The 12,029-nt window shown below is 41.5% G+C and overlaps 1 protein-coding gene across 1 annotated transcript; it reads right to left on the reverse strand.

Annotated features, from left to right (window-relative positions):
• Positions 1 to 8,049: 8,049 nt before the first annotated feature.
• Positions 8,050 to 11,637, reverse strand: LOC102787865 (uncharacterized protein C1orf232). Its single transcript, XM_006791712.3, has 4 exons — positions 11,297 to 11,637; positions 9,614 to 9,691; positions 9,276 to 9,382; positions 8,050 to 8,805 (listed from the first exon to the last, which is right to left on the reverse strand). The coding sequence occupies exons 1-4, from the start codon at positions 11,375 to 11,377 to the stop codon at positions 8,448 to 8,450; spliced, it is 624 nt and encodes a 207-aa protein (XP_006791775.1). The 5' UTR covers positions 11,378 to 11,637; the 3' UTR covers positions 8,050 to 8,447.
• Positions 11,638 to 12,029: the final 392 nt, after the last annotated feature.

Genomic DNA, 12,029 nt, shown 5'->3' on the forward strand with positions numbered 1-12,029 from the left:
TGAGCCATACTGGCTTGTATAGCTGTGAATAGAGGTCTGCTCTTTTACACTACGACACAGTGTGTCTTCATACCTGCACTGATCATACATGACGAGAAACAGGGGCAGTGAAATCTCCAGCTGTGCATCAATGTGTAATTTCCGCCTTGGCTGGTTATGGGTCACTGGCTCCCCGAGGCTCGATTTGTTCGAGCATGGATGAATGATCAGTCTGTGGTGCATGAGGGTTATTTCTAATGTGGTGGGGGAAAAGAACCATTTTTCTATATTAATGTATTAAAAGTCATACGTCCACCTATCCATCCACCCATATGCACCTGTGACAGAAGCCACTGTGGCCAGGATGATGACGAAAATAAGAGGCATTTTTAAACTGTTAAACGGAAAATTATTTGCTTACTTGTTGAGCACTAGTTGACAAGTCAGACGCTGATTACTTTATAGTTTCATGGAGACTGAAAATTAAGCAGAACAGAATGTAAACATCATTAGTTACAATGTTATAGCTTGTTTTTAGTGAGGTTCTGTCTGCATGTGGCCACTAACCATGTGACGTCAGGCATTTTGAACATGCGATGATCATGATTACAATGCAGGGTCAAGTGAATAAAGCCCAAGTCCCAGAGGCCCGCCCCCTGGCAACCACCAGTTGCTAAGGAAATTGCATGTTCCCCAGCTGGTTGACAAAAATCTCCTTGAAATTGCTTTAGTTGCTACCAAATTGCCACCATATACACAGAAGATGGCAACTCATCCATAAACACTCACCAGCCATAGGGAAACTGTGAAAGTGCAACTCAAACATAAAATAAAACATAAATAAAAAAACGTTTGCCTTCAAAGTAAAAGTTGGACCTTTTAAAATGTCCTACCTGATAGTGCAGATAAGTGAGCATCTTCCACGCAAACCGCAGCAATTGTTTAATGACCAAAGCAATCACAAGGAGGTTTTTGGCGCAGCATCTTCTTTGCAGCTGATTTCACCTGGAGGAGCCACTCGCCTCTCAGTTGAGGAGTAGCAATGTGCCCACGGCGTCACACGAGAAATCTTTATCATTTAAAAAACAAAGCAAAAGTTGTAGTTTAACAGGAGGGAAGTTTTCTACTACCTGTTCTTAGAGAACAGTGATTTCCTGTGCTTCACACAGGTAGCTAGCATCTACTGTCTAAACCTTTATATTTACCCAATAGAGTGCTTGTTTGAATCTCATGTTTCCACCTAATGCATCCAACTGAGGTTCGCTCTTGTTTTATTTTCAGCTTCCTTCACTCTTTAATTTTTTTTTCTTTTATCAGTAAGAATTTTTACAGTTACTTCTGTTGTTCCAGCATCCATCATTTCATCCACCTGGGAAGGTTAACAGTCTCTCCTCTTTCTGTTTTTTTGTTTGTTTGTTTTTTTGATATCATATCCAGTGAGAGGCAGAACTGCAGAGTGAAAGAAACGGTTACAGGGAAGCAGTGCTTCTATACTGCCAACATTGTGAAACTTTTTTGGATTTTTCAGTAACAAATTTGAAACACAAAGCTTTTGGGGTCTTCTATAATTTAACAACAAAGGTATTTGAAGGATGCTGCGATTAAATATGAATACTCATTCAAAACCAGGTGACTATTTCTGAGTGCCAAGACTGATTAAAGTATTTTAAAAAGCATATTTTACTATGAAAATAACAGAAGTTTTACATTGTTTTTTTTAAACACAATATCTTTCTTTCTTTTTTTTAAAAAAAAAAAAAACACTACATGAGACGACATTTTTTGTGCCCATCAGCCTCTAAAATTAAGAATTCAGAATGCATTTTTCAGATGCCTTCTTAGCGTCTTGTTGGAGTCTGCTGGTTCTCACGGTGAGCTGCGTGTGTGTGTGTCTGGTGTGTGTTTGTATGTGTGTGTTTAGGCTTAGCTGCAGGTCGGGAGCAAAAGCAAAGAACAACAGCCATAACAGCTGTAGAAACAGTAACTCGAGCCCGACAGAGACTTTGTGGAGGGCCAAAGAATCAATTTGCATTCCAGCAACTATACAATACAATATAAAGATATAACACAAACCATCACTTTTACTGCACGTGAGTGACCGCTACAGCCAGTGACCCGTGGCATCGAGCTGACAAACCAGCTTTCAAAATCAGCACGACACGGTGGATCGTGGGCCTCCTGCGTATCGCTCCCTTAAAAATAACTCAGCAAACTATAATTTCAGAAGAGAAACATCGCAGCTGCCGAGTTATATTTTCTGTGCCGTGTGTGGAAATCCCACGGCTCGAGTTCTTCGGGCTCAGCACTCCTCCTGCTAGGTGGCCACTTTTATCTGAAAATAATCAATGGAGCCAACGAGTACAAACATGACCCAAGAAATAAACACACATATTGGCTGAAAATGTACTGAGCTCTTGTTAGAAAGTATGAATGAGAGCAGAAAAATCGATCTATTTTCAGGCAGGCCTGCCTTTGGAGATGGGTGATCAGATTTCAGCAGAGATACAGATGGATGATGGGTGCCGGGACGTATGCATGCATGTGTGTGGTTGCGTGTCTGTGCCTGCGTGAGTTTTACTGGGTCGTGGTGTGGCCGTGGGGGTGTATGGGGGGGGGAGCTTTGCAGAGAGATTACCCTGTTTTCTGGGAAATAGAGGGGGCAGGAGGCAGATTTTATTTTCTAAGGGGGTCCCAAATCCATTCCTAAAGAGTCACAAGATTATAAAGCCTAGATTGAGCTAGTAGATTACAGGGACGAGACACCATGTGAACGTCTGATGTGAGGTGAGGGACTGTGGCTCATTTATACTTCTAAACCTTTTGGGCATTTTGTTCAGTTTAACTGTTTCCGAAATGTTTAGGAGAATCCCAAAAAGTTGATTCTGTTCATCCTGGACGTTTTTTTGGAATCAACTTCTTGAGATTTCCTTACCAGGATGATCGAGCATGCATCAAAACATTCAGGAGAATCATAAAAGTGCATAGTTTCTCGGGATTAACATCTTGTTTCTGAATGACACGAGTCGCTCCACACTAACAGTTTAGGCAGGTCAGCTTTTTTAAAACACGCAGACATCCACACATTATCACTTGAGGATTAACAAGGCCACTGAAACGGAGGTCATAACAACCCTGCAGAGAGCTGAGTCTAACTTCAAAAAAGTCAAGTCGCCACCTTATCTATGCAGACACACTGCAAACAGTGGAGATTAACCCTGAAAACTGCTTTGTCTGCCTGTTTGTTTGGTGGATCTCCTCCTTTTAGCTGATAAACCTATCAGGGTGATGTCTGGTGCAAAGTTACAGCTAATCTGTCAAAGTTTCCTCCCTGAAAATGACCTCTGTGCAGTGATTCTGAAATGTCCACTCACTTAAATATACTAATGGCCATTACTTTGGGGCATTAGTGTAATTTCTGTAAACAAGAAGGGCCATTAGGGAGCAGATAAGCAGCCTTGGAGGACGTTTTATATTGTGACCGCTGCTGGCTGCGATTTCATGTTAAATCGACAGGAACAAATGAGCAGTGCTTTTGCAAATCAAAAAAGAGAAAAGAACTATTGCACGGTTAATTTAGAAGTGGAGCAGGTTTTGTAAACGAGAAAATAATTGTCGCATTTACTCACACCAAAATGGATGGTGTGTATTCCTTTTTCATAAAACAATGGAGAAGGAAAAATCTCCCCTAGACTACACTGTATATACAGTAAGTGTTCATGTGCCTCCCTCACATAAGCCACAATTTCGCCTCAAGCAGGTGTGCTGTGGTAAGCTGCTGACAGAGACCAGTCATTGTTTTTGCGAGAACATCTTTGGTCCCGTAGCTCGACTTCCAGATGTGCCCGCTGTGCCGCGTGTGACTCACCTCGTTTGTTGAGACACCCGACACAACAGCGTCATACCTGAGCGCTACCAGACATTTCTGTCTGCCTGTGAGGGCTTTCATAAGCGCTATGTCTATTTTGCTTTTACAACCCTTTTCATAATTTTGCTGATAAATCGTCTCTTCCCCCCCTGTGTCTGATCTTAGATTTTTTTTGGCCCATGTTTCTTTTACTGATTAACCTCATTTGATAATCTCACTATAACATTTGAGACCTTGAGCTGTAATCTTGAAGACAAACTTCTTAGGCTCTGGCACAGTCCGGTCACTTTGGCCGGCTGATTTATGGACTGGTGTTGGCCAAGCGAGGTCACAAAGGGACGGACGATGGAAACGCAACAGCTTACAACATAATCACATGGTAGTTTGTTCCAAAGTCATCAGACTGTGCTACATATTAAAACTTGTTCCACTGACCTCATGTGATGCTATTTTAAGTCTGTTAGCAAATCCATAAAGAAAATAGTTTGTGGATAACCAGATTTGCCTCTGCGGATTGAGAAAGCATCTATATATATATATATATATATATATATATATATATATATAATACAAATTTAATCTTTTTGTATTTTAAATTGCCTAACCTTCTAGAGTCCTACTCAGAGTATGTAAACCTTTGTAACATTAACCTGGGTCCTTAATTACCACCATTATTGCTATACACCATCATGGTTACAAAGGTAACCCCCTCTACAAAAAGAGATCTTGGATATAAACACAATTAACTCATCTTCTCTCAGGTTTGGGCTTTTGTTATATAATTAAGGCAGGCTCACAGATCTTTGTGGGGTTGCTTTTCTCTTAGGTAATTGCAGTGTGTGGCACAGAGCCCAAGGCAAGCAATGAAGAAGAGTGAAGAAACAAGAAAATAGTGTGTTCTCGTCTGTGTTTTGTCTCTGTGGATGAGGGGGATGGTGAGATATTTGTGTTGCACTGTGAGCCAAAAAGTGAACCAAATGGCAAAGGCCTACGGGACTTTGAGAGTGTGGCGGTCACACACCTGTCTGACAGGACCACAAGTGATAAAAGAGTTTTACGCTATGGGACCAATATGAGCATGTGTGCATGAGTGAGTTGGATTAACGGTCGAGTCCCCAGAGCTGAAAGTGCTCCTGCTCTGTGTATATGGGCGCACTGCATGAAAGCAAGTTGTTTTGGCATCCGTCAGATTATTTTGTTTAAACTTCTCGCAGAACTGAAATTACAGCAGGTTAACGAGAAGCCGTGGCAGCGAACCAGCGTCCACAAAGGCAGGATATACTCTAAGTGGAGTGACTCCCTTATTAATTTGCCTGTGCTTTTCCTGCTTTGACACATGAATGCCTGCTTGCTGAGGAAGGTCTTGCCCAAAACCACACTGGTGCTGAGATGAGATCTTATCAGGCAGACTAAGAGAAAACACCTGTGAGAGTCTACTGAGGGTCTTAAGTGCATATAAAAAAACATGAACCATGATCACATGAGGGAAAAATCAGATTTAAAAAAAAAAAACTGGTACCGACTCTACCTGAAATCCAACATCCCCACAGACGTTCCCATGCTTTGACTTTCAGAAAAGGACTCTGTCACCGTGACTTTACCCACTTGTTTTTGTTTTTAATGCGTTTTCATTTTTATTGTTTAAGCATTTTAAGCCTTAATGCACTTAAAACTTATGAGATACTCAAAATAAATCCACTATAGCACTGCGTTGAAAGGAAAAAGTGGCAATAGAGTCCAAAACCATTTTTGGCTGCAGGCTGTAAATATGTGCTGTAAAGTTAAGCATTATGTCACTGCAACATCCAGGGACTGACCCACATTTTGAGTCAGCCTGAAGTGGTCATTTGAGGAACTGTGTTGGCTACCTTTTCACCCCAGATGTTGCTTATTGTGTCCCCAGTGGGTGATGCATGTGTATCTAGCAAGTAGCAACAATGTAGCCATGAACCTCAAGTCTTTCAAGAGCACGTCGTCGTGCATAAACATCTGTTCTTTCTAACTCAACGTGCACAGACTTCTATATTTTTTAACTCTGGGTTTTCAGAGCTAACAGAGGCTGACAAAATTGCATTACCAAACAGCTTGTATGGATTAAAGTAGCCTTATCCCTAAGACCTGTGAACAGACATCTTTGAGTAAAATCAGTAGTGCTCTTTGGTCTCACTGTTCATCAGTTTTGTGACAGCTTTACTGTGTGTAGTTGTTACATTTAAAGAAAGAAAGCTCTGATAAACCAGTCTCCAAGGAGTCAACAGAGACCACAAAGCTAACCTTAAATAATGATAGCCTTTCAGCTTTTGTCTGGGAAGAGATTTGGTAACTTAATCTACTGCCAAAGCGACTGAAAATCTTTAACCTATGCCACTTTAGCCTTTTCCTCTTGAAGATATCCACATAAATAAAGTCAGAACTCGTGAAAACTGCAGTACATGCAGTACTTGTGTGTTGTTGTTTTCGCTTCAGCTTGTGATCTCAGCAAAAATGGTTTGGAAATAAGCAGTTCATTATTTCTGAGCTCCCCGAGATGCATTTTAAACAAAACTACCAGACATCACAGATCCCTTAGGTACCCAGTTGTGGCTCTGTGCACTCTCCCTCGTCTCCCCCCGCGTAAACTGCCAGCCCTGCCTGCTCGCCTTCTGATGCTTTCATGCTCTACAAACCTCATTTCCACCGAGCATTGCTGACTTGATGTCATGAAACTAAAATATGGACCTCAAAACATCATGACAGCAGTCCCCGCCCATCAGCCCAAAAATCAGCCCTTTTGGAATAAATGTTCAGTCTGAGTTTGTTTTAAATATGCAAGAAACACGAGTTTGTCACTGAGCTGCGAGTGGGGAAAGATCTCTTCTGACTCAAACAGAGACTGCTGATGCGAAAGTCTGCACACAGCTAGTGAAACTCCCTGATTTCCCATGTCCCATTATGACAGGATAAAATCTGACTGACAGTATAAACACATGGAAATGGCACGAAACCATGGGGTTGAGTTCGGGCTACACTCACTTGCATCACTTTCGCATCATATAGAAATGCCAAGAAAGACTCCTAAATTTAAAAAGGAAGCTCTGTTCTATCTGAGGAAACATGACACAGTAAGAGAGAGGAAGTGGGTGTGAAAAACAGGACACGAAAGAGATGAAGGAAGTGGGATATGAGGAGGAAAATGGGCTATTTTTGACAGGGTATCTAATCAGGCTGTTGTCATGTTTATAAAAGACTGATTTGATGTAAATGTGAAGGACATGAAGGCAGAAAAAAAGGACAGTTGAATATATGCTATACTAAATTTAAGAGGTGAAGAGAACCCCCTGCTGGCCAGAGGCAGAATTTCGTGTTCTAGATTTTTAAAAAAGGTTCGAGTCAAAGAACAACCATCCCAGAGATCAGCAAATGAAGATGATACGCGTCAGAATTTTTTTCCAATATTGCTCAAAAGTTACAATTTTTCAGTCATGTGTTCATACCTTACAAGAATTTCAGTGCAATAGTCTTTATTATTATATACCGAAAACAGCAGAATAAAACATGGAATAAGGCACAAACCACAAAAGAACAGAAATAATACCATAATAAGTCAATTTTTTTTTTAAATCACAACATTTTAAAAGTCAAAAAACTCACACATTTCAGTCTCAGTCACAATCACAAAATCCAAGTCATCGGTTTCACCGGCTTTATCTCACCAGGCGTGCATACGTGTCAAATAAATGTGCTCCACATTTTGCATTCCTGACGTTTAAGGGAAACTCGAAAGATTATGTAGTATCTACATCACACTGCCAAATTACCTTTCTATAATCCGCTGGCCTCTGAACAGGTTAAGTGAGATAATCCTTGTCTAATCCTGCTATCACTGCCTCTAATCTCTTAATCCGGTTTTTGTTAAACTACAGATTAGATCAAGTTTGCTGACAGGTGTGGAGGCACATGTTCGTGGTGAAAGAAGCACTTTAGGGAAGTAAGTGTAGTCATACAACTGCAAAAACAAAACACTGCCGTGTGCTGCCTAAACCAGTGTGGTCGTCACCAAAATTCTGCCTTACTGCATTCTCTGTGCTGCGGGGTTAGATGGTAAAGAGACAACTCAGGTCTGGGTGCCCACCTCATCTCCCAGAAATAATTCAGAATTTATTAAATTAGCATAGTGACTTTTAATACAGGCAACTTTAAAAGTTTTTTTCATAAGTAGTAGTGGTTGGAGTTCAATCACTGGTCCGGGTTATAAACACTACCTCTGGCTCTGTGCAGGCAGAGAAATGGAAAGCTCTCTTTGTTAGGTGTCACCTATGACCTATACTTCTTTACTCTTACATAAATAGACTGACCTTTAAGTAATGGGGAACCAAAGATTACAAAAAAATAAATAAACAAGAACACTGATTTTCTTTTTATGTCTCAACCAGCAATCAGGCCATTGGTAGTAATGTGGCTGTGAACACACGTTTTCTGGAGCGTATAATAGCTGACAATACAGAGGGACTTCAAGAGGCGCCAGTTTAGTTACAGGATATCCTTTGCGAAATTTACCCTCCTCCTACATCTACCACCCTCCTCATGTTGTTTATTTTCTTTTACTTTCTCCTCCACCATGTTTCTAATTGGTCTTGGTCTTCAGCTCTGCCAGCTTGCTGGTAACAAAGTTCCATTTGAAAGACGCATCCTCGTTGCCTCCTCCCAGCGAGACGTACTTGGAGAAGCTATTGTTGCTCCTTCCTCCCCCTTCACTCTGCTCTCCCTCAGTGACCTGCCCATCCTGCTGACTTTCCGCCCCTCCAGCCTCTATCACCCCTTCCTCACCTTCCCCTGTTGCTGCCTCGTTCTCAGCAGCAGCGGCGGCGGCGGCCGCAGCAGCTTCGGCCTGTTTCTTGGCTGCCCAGTTGGACGCGAAGCTATCCCAGAATCCCGTGCGCCTGGTGGGTCGCGGAGGCTCCTCGGGCTTTGCTGCAAGCGGACTGAGAATTTAGACAAAGCAGTAGGTGCTTTAAATTATGAAACAACAGACAAAGATTTTAGATTTTAAATAACTTAAGTTTTAAAATTACATGTAAACACAAAGACTTTATAAGAAAGGCTTCAATAGTGATTAATCCAACAATCATTCCTTTATGAATATGACAAAAAAGCCAGATTTTGGCCAGTAAGTATCCTAGATTTTCAGAAAATAAGAATTTATGTCTTCCAGTAATTATCTTCACTTCTATTTGTTTTTATTAAACCTCATTTTTTCCCTTTCAGTTCAGTCTGTACACCAATTTCTGCCAAAACTTTTCTTTGGGTCAGTGCAACGAAAGTAAAACTTCAACCTTATGAGTTACAAAATCTGATAAAGGTGTGATCTCAGTTGGAAAGTGTAAAGCTCTGTTTCACCAGCAACATCAATGTTCATGAATGCATGTGAGAAGATCGACGATTAAAAACTCACTGGTCAGCGACAGGGGGGCACTCAGTCTCCTCTAGGAGCTGGTGTTCATCATCTTTGTTGAAGAGCGCCGATAGCCGATTCCAGCTTTTAGCTCCTGCCCCCTGCATCTTGACAAGGTCAGAGGTCAAAGTAGGGATTTAGTGCTGTCAAATATCACTTGACTAACGCTCCTCTGTCATATCTTTAGACATATGCTTAGCATGAACCTTTGCATGGATATTCTCACTTCACTCACTGCATCTGTGACCATTTTATAAAGTATTTGTGAAGCCTGTGTGATTAGTAAACGGACAGAAAATACCCTACAAGATTTACAAGCGCTGCCAGGGTTCACATACTTTCCTGGCCAGCTGGGAGACAGCATTGGGCCCCTCATCCTCCTGCACTGGACTCATATCGTTCTCCACCTCTGTGACCTGCAACACCAGTAAACAGAACAATATTTCATTAACCTGTCCACACACAGCGGTTTCCCAGTCTGGTCACAACAAACTGTCTGAGTTTAATGCACAACACAGAATCTGTGCACAGCAGTCGCCATCTGGTGCGTATTGTGGGTACTGCAAGCTGAAGCAGACCTAGCTTAAACACACATGACACTATTATATGAACTACTGGAGACTAAAAATAAATTGCCACCATAGAAAAATGTTTAATATTTCTTTATTAAAACTAACTTTAACATTTTGCACATTGTGTTTTAATTGCTTGTTTTATCTCTTGACCAACTCACTAATTACTTAACAGCAGTATTTCCACATCAGTGGATGTTTTGACATAAGGAAGACTGATAGTCAAACGCTTTAGCAGTCTCTAATTTCACTAGAACGTGTGAAGCAATGGCAGCTCAAATAGCAGTGATGACATCTCTGCATATCTATCTAGATGGAAACTATCTCTCCGGATTCCCTGTCGTCCTTGCAAAGGCCCGGGCAGCTCAAGAGGCCACAATGTGAAGCAGTCAGCTGGCAGATCTGAATACGCCAGTGAGGAACCTGGCTATCTGTCTCGTCCGCCTGTCAGCCCGTCACTCACTGGAATGCCAACTAATCCGTTTGTTCAGCTCCTGTGCAGGATCGAATTTCTCAGCTCTCTGGAGATCTGGGTCAACGCAACACTGTTTCACGAGAACCAAGTCCTGCATTGAGTGCAGGTGTTGCCGTGAATATGAGCAGTGGGAAAAGTCCAATCCAACAAAAACCACTAAAAAGAAAGTAAAATTACAGTTACTGATGCAAGGTACCATCCTTATTTTACTGCTGCATGTGTTCAAAGTGAAGCTTGTTTCAACCGTTTCATTTACAGCACGGATGTCTGACCCTTGGAAAAGGTCACAGCGTAACTCCAAGACGTTCTGAGAGCTTTAAAAAGGTAGAAAAGAAAACTAAGAAAGTTCTGCTTCACATGAGTGTAATCGTCTATTAGTCCTTTCTCTGACTTCTTTCTTTTTGCGATAAAATGTTTTTATGTTTACTTAAGTCACCACAGGCATCTGAAATATGACTACAGACCAAGATTCAATAATGATTTTATGTAAGAAGATACCAAGCAAAAGGGCCTTCGGTGACTGCTGAAAATATCCCATATTGCTTGCAGTGTTGCCTGTATTTTGGTTAAAAGCTGTTTTATTATTGCTGTGACTGCTCTTATGTATCTGGATTTCATTTTAAGTCCACATTTGTCTAACAGAAACTAATAAAAAAGTAGATTTGATGCATGTAGATTTGTATGCACATGTCAGTAAACACAGTTTCATCAGAGTCGACTTGCCAGCAGCATTAAGGCCAGCATTGCTGTTCCCAGGCCGAACATCTGTCTTAAAGTTCCCATTGCATGGAAAACAAATCAGCCCTGCAAGCTCATCTAACGCTGTGATGAATAAGAAATGATCAGCAAAACAAAACCAGCTGACTGTCTGACTTCCGTGCCAACAATTGTGTCAGCTTTCTTGCACTTTAAAGTGTTTCTGACAAACAAATTAATGAGTAACATGTGGAGAAACGTGTATGTATATTCTGTACCTCCTCGGCAGTGTCCTCCTCATATTCGGGATTAATAGTCTTCAGCACTTTGCTTTTATAAACCTTCCACACTGGATTCATACTTGCAGAAATAGATGCTCAACACTTGAGGGCAAGACCTGTGAAGATGCCTCTGCGCTCCACCCTCCACCGAGTCTCCACGTCCACCTTCAGCTCAGTTGGGCCGACTTTGGCCTGTTTCCATGCGTAACGTTCTCAGCAGATTATAAATGCAGGGAACTTGTTCAGAGCTGAGGCCCAAACCTTGTCATGCTGCTTCTCCTGGTCAGATTATGTCTGTCTCATTAAGCCAGCAGGGCTGACAGCTGCTTTCATCCCCACAGAGTGTCTGAACAGGTAAAGCTAGGAAGTTGCGCTGCTTGTGCATCCGCCTACGCAGGTATACACACACACACACACACACACACTAATTGTCAGCGTCACGGTACTGCCTTGGTTACCTGGAAACAGGTGTGGATTTCCTCATTCATATTTCAGAGGGTTTCTTTTGCAGAGCCAGAGGTCCATTGTCATCCTGTGCTGGTAGGATGGCTCCTATAACCTTGCCACACAAACACACCAATACAAACTAGTTTTTAAGAAAGCTGGAACTACTGTCTAAAAGGTAAATAAAATAATATAAATTCCACACGTATTTATTTAAATTAGACCAAAGACCGCTTAATAAATGTTCAAAAGTGAAAAAGAAATCTAAAATGTCTTTATGATCTTT

This window comes from Neolamprologus brichardi, chromosome 11 (genome assembly GCF_056152115.1).
Source record: "Neolamprologus brichardi isolate AB-2024 chromosome 11, ASM5615211v1, whole genome shotgun sequence".
Taxonomy (NCBI): Eukaryota; Metazoa; Chordata; class Actinopteri; order Cichliformes; family Cichlidae; genus Neolamprologus; species Neolamprologus brichardi.

Bases quoted from the DNA above. Each gene is read 5' to 3' on its own strand.
- LOC102787865 (XM_006791712.3), bottom strand. From the start codon at position 11,377: ATGAATCCAGTGTGGAAGGTTTATAAAAGCAAAGTGCTGAAGACTATT. The intron at 9,383-9,613 runs GTATGTGAACCC...GACCTTGTCAAG, and splicing joins TCTCCCAGCTGGCCAGGAAA to ATGCAGGGGGCAGGAGCTAA. The intron at 8,806-9,275 runs GTGAGTTTTTAA...CTAAATTCTCAG, and splicing joins TGCCCCCCTGTCGCTGACCA to TCCGCTTGCAGCAAAGCCCG.